At 36.4% G+C, this 16327-nt stretch overlaps 1 protein-coding gene across 2 annotated transcripts in view; it reads left to right on the top strand.

Annotated features, from left to right (window-relative positions):
* The window catches only part of LOC122802719 (inosine-uridine preferring nucleoside hydrolase-like), a 325671-nt gene that overhangs the window by 136077 nt on the left and 173267 nt on the right, over positions 1-16327 (top strand). For both annotated transcript variants that reach the window (XM_044072477.1, XM_044072478.1), the window contains one exon: positions 4003-4196. In XM_044072477.1, coding sequence (XP_043928412.1) covers positions 4003-4196 — 194 coding nt within the window. The remainder of the gene's footprint in view (positions 1-4002; positions 4197-16327) is intronic.

The following is a 16327-nucleotide window of genomic DNA, read 5'->3' on the forward strand; positions in this document are numbered from 1 at the left end:
TGGATACCTGTTGTGTTTTATTACCAGTTTGTGGCTTGAGTAGTGACTGAAATGGTAAGTTGTGACCAATATGTTTATCAAGTTACTGAAGGATAATGAAGAAAAAGTGGACTTGACAAAGATATTCCATAACAGAAATTGCAAGTGCACTTCTGTTACAAAGAAGTATAGTGTTTGCAGCACTTATCTCCAGAAGGCATTATTCATCAAAAGAGTACAATACTTCACTACCATATTACAATGCTCATAGAAATGTTTCCAAGTCACAGCCTGCTACAGGTCAGAACTTAATGCTTTTCATATCTAGCGACAAGATATCTCAATGCTATAGATACTTAAATTTGATGCACACAAACTATTTCCGAAAAGGGTAACTGATAAGACTGACTATATTTTATCTTAGTGTGCACTGTTGATTTACTGGGTGAAGACCTGGAATGAGATGCTGAGAGATTGACAGCTATGCCAGGAGAAGTAGGGCAGTGAATGTGTAACATATGCCAGCACAGCTAGCTGGAATTTTGTAAAGAATTATATGTCATTTGTATAGCAAACTGATTTGTACAGATGCTTGTGTTGAAAAATGTGCTTGTGTTAAAAATGTACCATTAGTGTGTCCTGCTGGACAGAAAAAAAGTATACATGTATTATTAAATGTATATGTTTTAACAGAGGATACTGAAAGAGAAGAGGTTAATCTCAATCCACCTGACTTTGGAAAATAGTAAGAAGTTAAATTACTGGGCCTAGGCCATAAAGATGTTATCTTACAGTTCACAATGTAGCCGGAGTCAAAAAGTCTGTACTAGGAAGCTTTCTGCATTGCCATTTGGGTAAACTAATTGCTACTCTGGAGGGGTGGAAGTTTGCAATTGTCTTTCTCTCTCTGTCCTTCTCTCCCTCTACCAAAAATCGTATATTTGTTGTTCTCCTCTGCCCTTTCTTGTTTGGGATCTGGATTTACTCCTTTCCTCCTGAGTTTCTGCCTGGACTCCTACTATCTGGCAGTTGCAGTGATATAACTGAATGGCATACTGGAGAAGAGGTCTAAAGAGTAGAGTTACTAAGAAGAGGTTTGTGCTTGCTGTCATGTAGATGGTGCTGTAGAATGCTAAAAACTGGTGAGTGCCATAATTATCAGCGTATACATATTTATCTCTGACCCTGACATACATAAGCCTTTGTACAAAAATCCAACCTCAGATTCAGCAGTAATTTCTATAGAGTCAGATAAACCTACTAAATTACTCCCATCTCCTAATGTTCAATTTAATGCCAAAGACAGTAGGGCCATGGACATGTATGGAAAGAAAATGTACACTTATGTTGCACTTTTTTCTGTGTCATCAACGACCAAACATAAATGATTAGGTATCTTTTGTCTGTTCTAGACATTAGCCCGCAAATCTTCTGTTTTATCACTGTTCAATTCTGCTAACCAAGTAGCTAGATGATTTAAGTTTAGCTACTATGCTGTTGGTGTATCCTCTAGAACTGCAACTACTGGCTCATTTCTTAGCAGATCCTATTAGTTGAGGATGCAATCTTTGCCAGCAGATGAAAGTCTAAATTGTTTGAGACTCAACTGGACAGGCAGAACTTTTTGGTCATGCAGTTGCTGAATGTGTTAAAAACCTGCAGGAAAGAGGTTGAGAATATGCAGAACTTTAAAAAATATTTTTATTTCCTCTCCCTCAAAATTTTATCATGACTATTCTTCTAAACCATATCCATTTTTCAGAAATGACAAATAGCTCAGCAGAAAAGTAGTAAGGTCGCTAAAATAAATTTCAGGAGAAAACCATATTAAATTTTTACATATCTAATGATTTCTTCCCTAGCAAGCCAGCCAATCTGTGACTATTGGCCCCCCTCCTTCCCCTCCTATTCCCTTCTACATTGGCCTTTCCCCTATCCCTCTCTCAAAAAACCTGTCTCATTCCGTTCTTCTCTGGACACTTATAAATTTCATATCAGTAGGTCCTCAACATAATTAAGACCAGTCTTCAGTACATTGTTATTGGTAACAGCATTCAAAGTGCAAACTCTTCTTCCTTTTATCCTTCTTCAGGCTTTTCAGGTTACCCTAGACCTTGAGGACACTTACCTTCATATCCCCACTCACCTAGACCATGGAATTTTTTTAAGTCTTTGTACCTTACAGTTTTATTTTCAGTTATCTGATTTTCCCTTTGGTCTTTCTATAGGTCTAGTGGTAGTTATCAAATGTCTAGCTCTACTCATAGCACACTGCAGGAGCCAGGGTATCCATATTTACCTTTACCTAGATTTTCTTTTCCAAGCCCTTTTAAGAAAAAAGCTTCTTTGAGAGCTCAAGTTTACCATAAACCTTCTTCTAAGTCTGTGTTTCACCCTGAAATTGAAGAAATATGTTCTCCTACCCCTCCCCTGAAATATGTTTTTATTTTGCCAGTTGAATTTTGTCTGTACGATAGCATTTCTTCTTCAGAACAAAATAAAATTTTCAGTTATTTTTTCCAGTCTCTCCTTTTTCTGGAAATGACCTCAACAGGTCAGATCATTAGAACCCTGTGGAGCATGGCATCAAATAGTTCCTTTTGCCAGAGTCTGCATGAGGAAGATTCATTGATATCTCAAGTCTCTTTGGCACTGCCACCTCCTAAAGTTTCCTATTCCTTGCTTGCCCTTCTTGAAGAAGAAAATCATTTGGTGGGTTATCTAGATCAACCGTCAAAGGAATGCTAGACTCTAAATTCCTCTTCTCAAACCTCCTCCCAGATATTCTAAATAGCTTTAGGAATCTTACTATATGTAAGCAATAGTGCAGCAGTGATAAATGAAGAACATAGTACAGTTATGCAAGAACTTAGTCTGATTAGATCACTGTCCCAGTATTAGCACCCTTCCCCCTTTCTCCCTTTTCTTTACTTCTGTCATAATTTCACTCTTTTCTTAGGCCAAGGCATATCTGCTTCATCCCTACCCCTTTCATTGCTTACATGCATTTTTTATCATCATTTTGTGCATTGATTTTGTTTATCTCTTTAGGGCAAGAAAGTCCTGGTGGTTTTTGCACTGTACGTCACTGAGGTACCACTTAGCATTCTAATGCTTGGGCCATATGTTGGAGATACAATATGAGAGGAAGGCATGCATGTTTTGGTATATGGCCTGGATGTACAGTATTCTTGGTGGGATATTCCATTTGTAAGCAGTACTGCAAGAGTGATCTAATCAGACATGTACTGTTATGGTAAGTTCTTACACGTTTGTATTTTTATTTGTATTGCAGAAAAAAATGTTACCTAGAACATCATTTCATTAGCAGTAAGCTTAGATTCCATTGCAGTGGTTTGCATTATTACCTTCTTCATTTTTTATATGAAGCATTTTTGTCCTTTGTTTAGTTTCTAGATGTTAAATAATTTAGTTGTGTGCTGTTCCAGAGACAGTGAGAATATACAAAACATTTGAAAAAGAGCTGCCTCCTATACTAAAACTTTTGTATTTGCATTTATTTATTATTCATTTACATGTCAGGTTTATAAGTCCACTGAATGCTGTGGAGAACGCAGATTTAATCTAATGGAGTATTTTAAAGTATCTCTCATATTACTTTTATAGTTACTGTTAGTGACATTTCTACTTTATGGTAGTCAACACTATTGTATCACTAAAAATGTCATACAACAGCAACAGTAACAAAACAACATTGTGTGTGTGTGTGTGTGTGTGTGTGTGTGTGTGTGTGTGTGTGTGTGTGTGTGTGTGTGTGTGTGTGTGTGTGTGTGTGTGTTTGTGTGCGTGCTCTTTGGATGAGCTGCAAAGTTGCAGGATAAAGACAGAACTGAAAAAAATGGATAAGCTGTATAGATGAGTGATAATCTTTAAGTGCATAAGATGTCTTTCTGAAACACTGCATTTGATTAGATTATGCTATTCAATGAAAAGTAAAAAAAAAATTCTTTCCTGCTCCCTGATGACCCTTGCAATTAATGTTGTTTTTGTTTTATGTCTCAGAGCATCCCAAGATGGAAAAGAAGCTGATTTTATTTGATACAGACTGTGGAGTGGATGATGCCCAGGCAATAATGGTGGCTCTTGCTGCACCAAATGTTCGTATTCTGGGGATTACATGCTGTAAAGGAAACACTAGTGTTGATAACGTGTGCAAAAATGTTCTCAGAGTCTTAGAAATTTGCAAGAAATCTGAGGTACAGTATGAAATTTTCATTGTAAGGTATATTTCAAGTCACTAAACTACACAGTTGGGAGCTCTTCGTCGTCATTATTTATTTATTTATTTTACATTAGTACCTCTTCGTATGTTCATAGGTTCATAGGTTCATAGGTTTATACTAGGCTATCTGCCCTAAGGCATTTATAAGCCTAGCCCAAATTTTTGTGGCTTACGCCACCCCTTATATGAAAAAATACTGTGCCCATTAGTTTGTTGTGCCTCTGTCCAGCAGTGACACAGTGATGATTCCCGGGGTAAACCTACGATCTCCCATCCACAGGTCTAGATTTCTCTGTACTGAAAAAATAATCCAGATTCAATGGAAAACAAATACTTTCAATGGCTTCATGACTGACTTGCTTGCATTTTGTACAGTTTCTTGACAGCTCCTATGCAAAAACAGCTTTAATCCTGGAGGCCTCAGGAAAAAAGATAATCCTCTTAGTTGTTTTCCTTATTCATATATTATAAGACAGTGACTCATTTGGGCACGATGTTCTCAAAAAATTACAATGTACTCATTAATAGAGACAGCAGAGTGACAGGTACCTGTGTGTGTATGGGAGAAAATGATTCACTGATTCACTGTTATGTGCTTATGGTAAAGTAAATAAGTCATATGCCCTATAGCTCACTTTATTCTTAAGGTAAACATCAACAGTCTGAAAACAGGTAACTTAGAACAAAGCTGTAGAACGAGATGCTAAAGGAAGGCTGCTTGTGAGAGCATCAAAGTTAGTACAAAGAAACGAATGAATAAACAATAAGAAAAAGACACATAAAATATTTCATAAAATGCTATTAGATGTGAGATATTTCTTTTTCTTCTAATTATGCTAACCTGTTCAACATTATGAATGTTAAGTTCTGGTATTTCATGATGGTGTACAATTATCCAGATATTCCTTAACCACACATCTCTTCTTCCCCATGGTACCTTTATGTACTGGGTTGCTCATTTTCATGAATATGGACTTTCATTACTGGCATTCCTTTTCTCTTTTTTCGGGGGGGGGGGGGTTATATAACTGCTATTTGTATGCTGATTTGCAGTCTGTTATACTGATTTCTGTTTTATAGTAAAGGCTGGGGTAAATCATTACTGCCAGTTTGCACCAAAAAATAGAATTTATGCTTGGATAATTTTGAATCTCAATATGCACCACAGTATTATAGTTCATATCCGTATGTAGGAGTTACACTGACTGCTACTGCAAAATGCAGTTTTATGAATTCCGCTCGACATCACTGCAAAAGCTATTTGTAAGTTGTATACTTGAAGTTAGATTTGTTTTATAAATATTCATGCAACCTGAATGAGGAACTTATTACTGTAGGTCTCTTGACATAACAAAGGCTTTTGAAAAGGTCAACCATGCCCTTCTTTTCAACAAACTCAAAAGCCTCAGATTTGGCAATAATGCTATTTGCAGGTTTCAAAGCTATCTAGAAGACAAAACTTTCCAAGTCCATGCAATGTCTTATCCTCTATTGCTGGTAAACGTAATACAGGTGTACCACAAGGGTATTCCTCTTCTCTTCTCTTCTCTTCTCTTCTCTTCTCTTCTCTTCTCTTCTCTTCTCTTCTCTTCTCTTCTCTTCTCTTCTCTCCTCTCCTCTTCTCTCCTCTCCTCTCCTCTTCTCTCCTCTCCTCTCCTCTTCACTTCTCTTCTCTTCTCTTCTCTTCTCACTATTTGTTAATGATCTCCTCCTTGAGTTACCAAATCATAATATATATATATATATATATATATATATATATATATATATATATATGCATATAATATGCTGTTCCCGCAATCCACTACTAGCCACTCTGCCTTGTAAACCAAGTTACAGGATAATTTCACTCAGTTATGCACCTGGTCCACTGCTAACCAACTTATAATTAACCCCAAGAAAACCAATGTCATGGTCTTTGCCTCATCCAAGAAATTACAAACTATCCATCCTATTCTCTTAACAGATCTTATAGGAGCAGAACACCTAATGTCACCAAACAGAGAAACTAGGCCTAATACTTGATTGTACACTTTCCTTTACCGCATATACAGATTTTGTAACTAATGAAGTCCTTGCTCAGTTAAAACTACATTAGATCAGTCACCTCCTTTCACCCACTGCTTGCAGGGCTGAAGCTAAAAATATTTAATACCTAAACTTGAATATGGCCTTCCTTTTTTCATTATGCATTCAGCCCACAATACTCACAGAATACAGGTGCTGAGAATGAAATCTGCAGATTCATTATATTAGCAGACCCCAGATACACTGTTGCAATTTGCTAAAAAATTCCAAATAGCTTTCAGTGTCACTTTTCTTCTAAATACTCTAGTTTACATGCTGCTAAAACATGGTCACTGCCTCCTTTAAGAGTGAAACTACCTTTACAAGTCAACCCTTATGTATTCAGAAGGGTTTACTACTGAAATTCTGAATCAGCTTTTGTTGACCATTCAGAACGTTGACCTGAAATGAATGGTGAATTTAGAATTTTGAAATAGCAACCAAGGCGAAAATGAATACATCGACATCTGTTGTTCGATGTATTCAACATAGCAGGAGGTGATGTCAGTTTCCTCCTGCTATGCACAGTAATGTACTGTTACACTCTACCGTCAACGGTATGTTAATTCTACTATTTTGCAGGCACTTTCACACCCCTGCACATTAAATATACCAACTCCAAGATCACACTACAGTGAGGAAATGGGCTAATTTCCTGTTACTCAGTGAACCTCTATCCTCAGTGTCAAACCCAAATACTCAAACTACACTACCCATTCGCTGTAAAGTATTCAATATGTTTTGGTTTGGCATTCTGCCAACTTGAAAACTGCCATTTGACCACATGCTGGTCGACCAATGTGGTTTCTAAGTTTTGAATGTAAACCATTCAGAACTACACAGGATAACAGTTTTCTCTAGTATGCTCTCTATTTAAACTGCTGTAGGTGATACAGCCTTTGCTAGCTTGAGACTTGCCTTTAGACATTAAAAACTGTAGAAACCATTAAAAGCTTCAAAGATTCACTTAAAGAGGATCTCTTTACTGAACCTAAATGCAACTGCTACCATGACAATGGTTAGTTAACTCACCATTCCATATCATGAATAACAGAATACATTTAATAAACATTTATCATCCTCTTAATGTGCTATTGTATATGCAAGTAGTTGCATGCGTATAGGAGTTTATGCATTATATGTATGATTGTGATGTAGGTTAGGCTTGCATTTTGTGTATATTTTTTCTGAATGCACTCTGACCAGATCTTTTAATCTTACCCTATCTGGATTCACTCTTACAATTATCCTCTAAATATTGCTATGCACTCATTTTATATAATATTGTTGATTAAAAGACAATAATGTATTTCCTGCTCTTTGAGCTCAGGTTGTTGTTGAAAAGGGTCAGTAGACCCGTCCACTTAACCTGGAGTAAATAGTAAATAAATAATGACTAGCCATAGCCACTGACTGAGTTTTATTTTATTTTATTTGAATTTGATAACTGGGGTAGACCACTTATCACAAATGACCAGTTTTTAGTCTCTGCCCAGGGAAAAGTGCAGCAATAAAATTAATTTATATAATATAGACAGAGTGTCAATGCAATGCAATGTGTATAACATGTTTAAAGTAATACAACAATAAGGTGAATATACTTAAGCAACCAATATTAGAAATTCTTTTAAATTATACTTCTGACTGAAGTTGGAATGAGTTTATGTATAATGGAGATGCAGAAGCTATATACACTACATACAAGAGACTCAAATCTTAAAGTAAGTGTTATAAATAGAGGGCTACAGAGAAAGAAAGAAAGAAAAAGAAAGAAAGAAAGAAAGAAAGAAAGAAAGAAAGAAAGAAAGAAAGAAAGAAAGAAAGTTATTAGACAGTGGCAGAATGTGAAGTGCTTATGTAATCTGGCTAGGTGCATACCGCTGACATTTATCAAGTTTCAGAAGATGAGTTTTTAATTGTGTTTGGAAGACTATGTCTGATGAGGATGTTTCTTTGGAGATACATGAGAATAGATTCACAGCGATTTGGAACTCAGAATAGAGAAGCAGTGATCTGTACAGTAAAGCTTAGTTTTTGGGGCTAGCAGGGCTGGATCCAGCACAATGCAACATAGGCAGCTTCCTAGGGCCCACTGTTGATTGAGGGCCTGATAAAGATAAGAAAGTCACAGTTATATTCCATGACCATAACCCGATTTCCTGGGTACACTCTTTTGTTCTTTTTTGACATTTAACAAAAGCTCTCAGAAGTCCCTCTCACTGACTTGGAAGTAGAACCAATGAAACAGAGACTTCATTTTGTCACCCATGAAAACAAAGGCACAAAAATGCTAGAGCAGCCTTGCCTGCTGTGGTGGAAATCTTTTCTTATTTTGGACCCAGGGATCCAATTTGGTCCCATTGAATTCAATGATCCAGTTTCACTGTTGCTGAATGAACAGTTTGACTGTTGTCTGTTTTCTGTTGAGATGTGACCACCCATTGTTGAAACTGAGGTCTGTGCCAAGATCAAGGTCAGAATGGAATGATGTTGAGGTTGGCCGGGGAATATAAGATGTGGAAAATGCATGATGCATGTGGCTTTAGCTATAAATAAGAAAAAGGTGGGACAAGAAATCAACAACATAATTGTGGAGAAAGGATTTTTCGTTTTAATGCTGGAAATGGCAAATGGGTTGGCATGGGGAAGAAGCTGTGTGTGAAATCCCCTCATCTCACTGTTTAATGAGGGAAGAAGGGGAATAAGAAAATGGTAGATAATGTAGGGAAAAAGCAACATTTAAAAAAATCAGTAAAAGAAATGTGGTAAGATATACATTTTGAGCTGTAGCATAATGTAAAGTATGAGTGAAAACAGGTGTCAGGCATATAGGCAGATAATAGAAACAAATAAAAGTAAGTATATTTTTGTCACTATACTCTGCACTTAGTAATTATAGCTTTTGAAAATAAATGTAACTGGTATTAGTTAATGGATTTAATTGATGACAAAGCAAGTAGTCATCATCCCTATCTAGCATGGTGGGTGGAAAACAGTTTTGAGAAAAAAGATGTTGGTTTGTGTTGTATAGTGTTGCTTGCAAAAGACCAAAAATGTTTTTATCAATAATTTTCAGAAAGTGAGTACTTCCTACATGAGGCAGACAGACCCCCCCCCATGTCCCTTCATCTCATCTCGACAATAGCTGACTGACAATAAAAAATATAGCTAGGGAAAAAAACTGATTCGTGTATAAATAATAATAGAATATATAGAATATGTGTTTCCGAGATTTGAAAAAAGGTTTTGAAAAAGTTCATTTGAAGGCAAGAAGGCAGCGAAGCATATCCACAAAGGGTAAGAGAAAAAGATGATAAAGAAACAGAAAAAAAGGAGACATAATAATGTCTGTGTGTGGGAGAGATTGTGTATGTGTGTGTGTGTGTGTGTGTGTGTGTGTGTGTGTGTGTGTGTGTGTGTGTGTGTGTGTGTGTGTGTATGTGTGTGTGTGTGTGTCAGAAACCCCTATGGCAGGACTTTTCCTAAAATGTGTTTTTCTCACAGAAGATCACAGTTATTCAGTAATACCTCTTCTAAATCTTTTTGTTAGACTGGGTAAAACCCCGGTCTTCAGGAGCACTTTCTGGTTAAGTGACTTGCTCTGGTTTTCAGGAGCATTTTCTGTTTAAGTGACTTGCTCTGGTCTTCAGGAACACTATTTGGTTAAGTAGCTTGCTCTGGTCTTCAGGAGCACCTTCTGGATAAGTGACTTGCTCTGGTCTTCAGGAGCACTGACCATTTAAGTGACTTACTCAGAGTAACACAGTAGACAGCTGGAGGCAGAAAGAGTCAATCTCTGTACCACTGACTTCAAAGATCAGCTCATTAAGAGTTCAGAGCCCTACTCCTCTGCACTAGCTGCCAGAGTTTTGTTAACATCTTAATTTTCTAGTAAATCTCCAATGGATTACAATCATTCAGTAATGCCAGTCATCAGAGTTGCATAGTTCTTGTTCAGACATTGCATGTGAATGCAACACCTGCTGTTCTGATTACTTTTAAGTGTATTAGAGTTGTCTGGTGCTTAATGCAGTAAACTTTCAGTTAACCGGCACCCATGGGGATTGGTAGATGCCAGATAACTGTCGTTTCTGGTTGCTTAAGAGTTACTATTAAAAATAGGCCTGACTAATACTGTACCCTAAACTATTTGTTTGGTTTGACTTGTTCTTAGGTTGGGAGAGAGGGAATTTAATCCTATCTTTCTTTTTAAAACTCTAAAACTCTAAAAACGTAAGGTATGTTTCTGTGGAGGGTGGGAAACAGAAAGTAGAAGACATGAAAATTGTACCGTATTTCTTCGATTTTTTTTTTTTTTTTTTTTTTGCTTGCTTAAGCTCCGGTTGCTTGAGTTCTCATTAACTGAGAGTTTACTGTACTGTAAGCTTTTACCAAATAGTTTCCTGTAATCAAAAGTATAAGGCTTGAATCTTTCCACCTCCATTTGCCTACTGTATGACTTTCCTGGAGTTACTTCGCCTGATGATGCTTCTGCATCACTCCTGAATAGGAGCACTTTATGTAGTAGATTTACCTGGTTAAAAAATAGATAAAATAATGTGTAAAACGTATCCCTCATTATTTTTAGCTTTTCCCAGAACTCTCAAACAATGAAGTGCTATCTTGAATGAGTGAGCTATATTGGTCTGCTTCTTGTGAAATGTAGTGCTTCCTGGTATTTTTTTGTGGATTGTAGTCATTAAATAATGACAGGCATGTGAGTTTCAGACTTTGTATCTTTCAGAAAAGATGCACAGCTTGTTACTACAGCAAATCGCTACATATATAAGAGGAATATTTAAAATCTGTTCCTGATTTTTAGGTCTTTGATTTTTGAGCTAAGAAGTTGGGAGGGTATTGGAAGTGCAATTATTTGCACTGCACAGTTCTCACAGTAGCAAGATGAAATACTCATGTTCATTATTTACATAATCACTCATTCATTTGATTTTAACTAAGCACTGGGAGAGTATGCATTTATGCAAAGTGGTTGTAATTGATGGTCACACGTGCGTGCTTGTGTTTTTATGTTCCTGCATCCCAGAGCAGTTATGGTATAAAGGAAGGAATCAATGGTAGTGAACATGAGTATTATAATATGAGCCATGTTCTTTGGGTACGATCATTAGTTTCCTTGTTTGTTGACACTTTGTTTATTATCTGGCTGTGAATAAAATGGATAGCATGAAGTCTATGTGTTTAGTTTTAATATTTTAACTCTGTATTTACTTTCAATTTAACTTTCTTTTTGCAGGCATGTAGGTGTGAAATGGCTTGTGTTAGGTTGTAGCAGTTTGTCTGGCAACTGGTACAAATGAGTAAGGCTACAAATTGCTAAGGAGTGAAAAAAATATCAAATAGTGAATACATGTTTGAAATCACCAGCTTAATCGAATTTTTACTTGGCACCACTCTAAGAAATCAATGCATTTTGCTAATGCACAGACAATTTGTTTCTGTTCCATGCTCCAGCTTAAAGGGATTTGATGTACTTGATTATGTAGCCACAGATGACATCTGTAGTTGAGACTGAACATGAAATATGACAAAGCCCCCGTCTTGCAAAAAGTTCTTGCGTGATTTTGACCCTTTAGAAAAAAAAAAGCAGGAGACAGAAAAAATAAAAAACATTGCAGAAGTTATAAGGTTATTTCAAAAGGTTAACAACAAATAATTAACTGGCACTGAAGAGTTGTTACATAATATTTCCTCTTATTTTCCAAAGGTTTATAATGTAAGTTTACTGAACAAATGTTTGGATTTTATACCATCCATAGCAACAAATTAATGCCAATGTGTGGGTGGTATTAAATCTTCTCGTTAGTTGAATATGTACATTTTCTGATTTCACCAAAAGGATGATATAGCTAATTTAATAAATCCTAAAACCTTTTTAAAGAGAGTCTGCATTTCAGCCTTCCCAAAATAAACAACTACTTTTGAAAAAAACAGCAGTTTTAAACAACATTCATTTTTATGGAGCTACGTTATTTAAGAGGATGACTTCAAATTCCCTTAAAGAGAAGAACATGTTATAATAATATCAATGGATAAATGGGATAGTACTGGTTTATGGAATGATGTGGACTATCATAACCAATTATTTCTGTTAGGGAATGGAAAATTTTACCAAAAAAAAGTTCTGGACCTCAGTTTTAAATTTAAAACAGGAATAGAGTCTTTTTAATGGCCCGGGAAAAAATTATTTTATTTTACATTTGTTGACTGGGCTAGTCTAGCTGGATATATGTCCATGTTTAGTAGAGGCCCGGGGAGATAAGCTCCAAGACGTAAACAAGAAAACAACAACAAATAAAATAACAACAACAGTGATATATACAATGCATATTACAGGTTAACACAGAAATTTTCAGTGAGGGCAAAAATCATAAACAGTGCAAAATGCAGGTGCAATATAACATACAGTTAAAATGTGTAATAAAGAAATAAAATAAAAGAAGACAGGGTATTGTATACTACTATAAATAAAGAGAGTTCACTCTAAAATAAGTATCCACAGAGGTTGGAAATAATGAATTTAGAGGGAAATGGTATTTATAATTAATAAGGAAAGTCTAGCAGTTCATGAGAAGTATGGGGTAGGCAGAGCCAAGTTTGAAGAGATAGATGATTAGTCAGGTTTAGTAAAAGGGCATAACCAGTGTATTCTGAGGAAAAGTTTCAGTCTGTTTTTGAAGAGTGATAAAGCGGCAAGTGAGGAAAGGTCACTGGGGAGAAGATTCCAGGATTTTCCAACAGCGTTGGAGAAGCGAGAATCGCCAGAACTGTTGTTAGGTTTAGAGGTATGTACAAGAAGTCTGTGAGATGAACGTAAGGACTTCAGATTTTTATAGGGGGTGATGAGGGTAGATAGTATAGGAGTACAGGAAGGTTTATAAAGAGTCTTATGGGCAATGGCTAGTTGGTGGAATTTAATCAGGTTTTGTAGATCTAGCCATCCTAGCTGCTTATGTTAATGCAATGGTGGGTTCTAAATGGGTTGCCTGTAGCGAATCTGGCAATGTTATTGTAGGAGATTTCCAATTTGCTAAGGTTATTTTTAGATAGGTTAGTAAAAATGGGTGAGGCATAGAGGAGTGTAGGGATTAGATGAGTGTGAGCCACAGTTGTTTTGGCTGTAGGTGAAAGGAAGGGTTTGGTCCTATAGAGAGAGCCAAGTTTTTTGTTGACAGTTTTTATAGTATTGTTGATATGGATGTCAAAGTTCAGATTGTTGTTAATGGTGATACCAAGTAGTTTGGTGGTTGGGTCTGGTAATATAATGGTACCATTGATGGATGTAACTGAGAAACATAGCTCTCAACCTACCACCCCCAAAATGAGGAACACTAGCCCTCATAATGTGGAACAAATGGGCAAAATGTGGAACACATAGTAATGGTTTACTAACAACTTCAACTAGGAAGGTCATAGGATGGCTAAAATATGCTGGTTTTACTTATAAAGAAGATCTTTAAATGAATTAATATGATTCATTTCTATTTACAATGGATTTCACTTAAAAAAATTCCTAACACTGAATGTGTGACAGAGTCTTCCAATGTGGAACTTTGAGGAACGGTAACTTTTTAAGACCCCCAAATGAGGTACGTTCCTCGTAATGAGGTACACTTGAGAGGTATGCTGAGAAATCAAAAGGAGAGGACTTGTGAGTATTATTGAAGAGGAGGAGTTTAGTTTTATTGGGGTTCAAGAGAAGGCAACGCTGTGTGAACCATTGTTCAACTGTGTTAAATACCTTCTGGGTAAGAGAGTGAAGTTCAGAGGTGGATGTGGCTGAGCATAATAGCGTGGAGTCATCAGCATATTGTATGCATGTGGCCTGGGGATGGCTAAATGAAGGTCATTAGTAAATATGGAGAAGAGGAGAGTTCCTAGGATGGATCCTTGAGGGACACCAAGGATAATGAGCAGGAGGGTGGATTGAGTATTGTGCCATGGTGCAGCCTGTTATCTTTTATCTAGGTAGGATTGGAACTATTTTATGGAAAGTGCATCTAATGACAGGAATTTGAGTATTTTTGTGAGAATCTGGTGATTTACCATGTCAAATGCTTTAGACATGTGAATAAATAGTGCAGAGGAAAGGTTATTAATGTTGCAGTTTTGTTAATGTAATCAGTAAAGGAAAGGTGGACAGTGGTAGTGCTGTGTGAAGGTCTGAAACCATGTTGACAACTGGAAAGTGAGTTATTTTGGATTAAGTGGTCGAGTAATTGCCTATGGATGCATTTCTCCATGATCTTTGCCAAAGGAAAAAGGAGGGCAATGGGGCGGTAGTTTGAGAGTTCAGTGGAGTGTCCACCTTTATGGAGGGGGATAATATGGGAGACTTTCCATACACTAGGGATGTGACCTTTGCTAATAGTTCTGTTGATCAGAATGGAAATGGGGTAGGCGATAGCTTTGGCTGATAGTTGTAGATATTCAGCAGGTAGTTGGTCTGCTGAGGAAGAGCATGGTTTTAATTTTTGTATAAGGGTTAGAATGTATGTCGTTGGGACAGGTTGGAAATGAAAAGGAGGGGGTGGGGTTGAGTTAGAGGAAGGTAAAGTAAAGCTATTAGGTGATAGCTGACTAGCTAGTGTTTGGATAGCATTAGTAAAAAAGGTATTAAAGGTATTGGCTGTATGCATGGGATTTTTGTGGTCTGTATTTTGAGGGTATGGTATAGATGATTGACCTGGATGGAGTAACTGGTTAATGCTAGCCCAGAATTTTTGTGGGTTGTTATGGTTAGCTTGTTGAAATTGTAGGTAGTAGTTTCTTTTATCGGAGAGTATAGCTTTCTTAGTGTCATTTCTTAACTGTCTAAAGATTTGTTGGTCTACAGGGTTTTTAGTCATTCTCCATTTGGACCGATATTTATTTCTGAGTTGGATCATAAAGTCCAAAAAGTTCCTTTTAACCTTGCCTGAAACTGATAGTGGCAGGCAGAGGGTCTCTGACTGAACCATTACCATTATTATTTAAATGCTCTTTTTTCCTTAGCAAGATCTAGACTTAAATATTCTATTGAATTTCTGCATTTGATCAATGAAATTCAACTGGACTCTGGGTTGTATATGTGCAAATTGAATGTACAGTCCTCATTCACTTTGACTGCACATTGGGCAGGTCTGGATGCTGCTGTAGTCTGATTACATTAGATAACGTTATATGAACCATTGTTTAATACTTTTGTAGAGCATGTTTACCTAAAAATGTCTTTTATTATAAAGAACAATGTTACCGGCAGATAAATGGAATAGCAATGGCAGTGTCTTTTGTTCCCATTTACAATGACATTTCCATGGATTTCTAGACGAGCTATTGATTTAAAATAGGGCCATCATTTGTTATTACCCAGTATGGATATATGGTGATGGTTTCTAGTTAACAACTGGTTAATTGGGAATAGTGACAAAAAAGAAATGAGTTTGTTTAGTAGATGAATGAAAATAAGTGTGATTTAGAATTAATGACTAATTTACATCCCAGTGAAATTTCATTTTTGGATGAAAAAATAAGGAATAAAGAATATAGGACAGTGTACTTGCCACATTATATAGGAAGCCTTTTCATAAAAAAATATTTTCTAAAGGCAACTGTCTGTCTCTGGGCAACATTGTTCATAATATTCCTAAGTCAAAATTCCTTAGAATAAAAATAATTTGTTCTACTAATCTTGATTTTAGAAAATATTCTGATGGATTAAGTCAAAGAGTATTACATAGGGACACAGTCAAAATTATATCATTAAGGCTAGAGTAACTTCTGAAGAAGCAAACAGTGAACAATTACTTATAAAGATTGTTGTAAATCTAATTTATATAACTGGACATTCATTAACATTTATGGGCCCTAACTTTATATTATTAAAACATGATAAGAAACCATTGGCATATTCTTAGGGCAGATGATCATCTCTCTAAAGTACTGCTTATGACTTTTAGTTTTACTTATAGCTATGTCTGAAACATAGGACAATATATGTGGCATAATAAAAAGACACAAGCCAGGGAAGGGAACTAAAGT

The sequence above is a fragment of the Protopterus annectens genome, chromosome 5.part0 (assembly GCF_019279795.1).
Source record: "Protopterus annectens isolate FY-2018-M chromosome 5.part0, PAN1.0, whole genome shotgun sequence".
Classification (NCBI taxonomy): Eukaryota; Metazoa; Chordata; order Ceratodontiformes; family Protopteridae; genus Protopterus; species Protopterus annectens.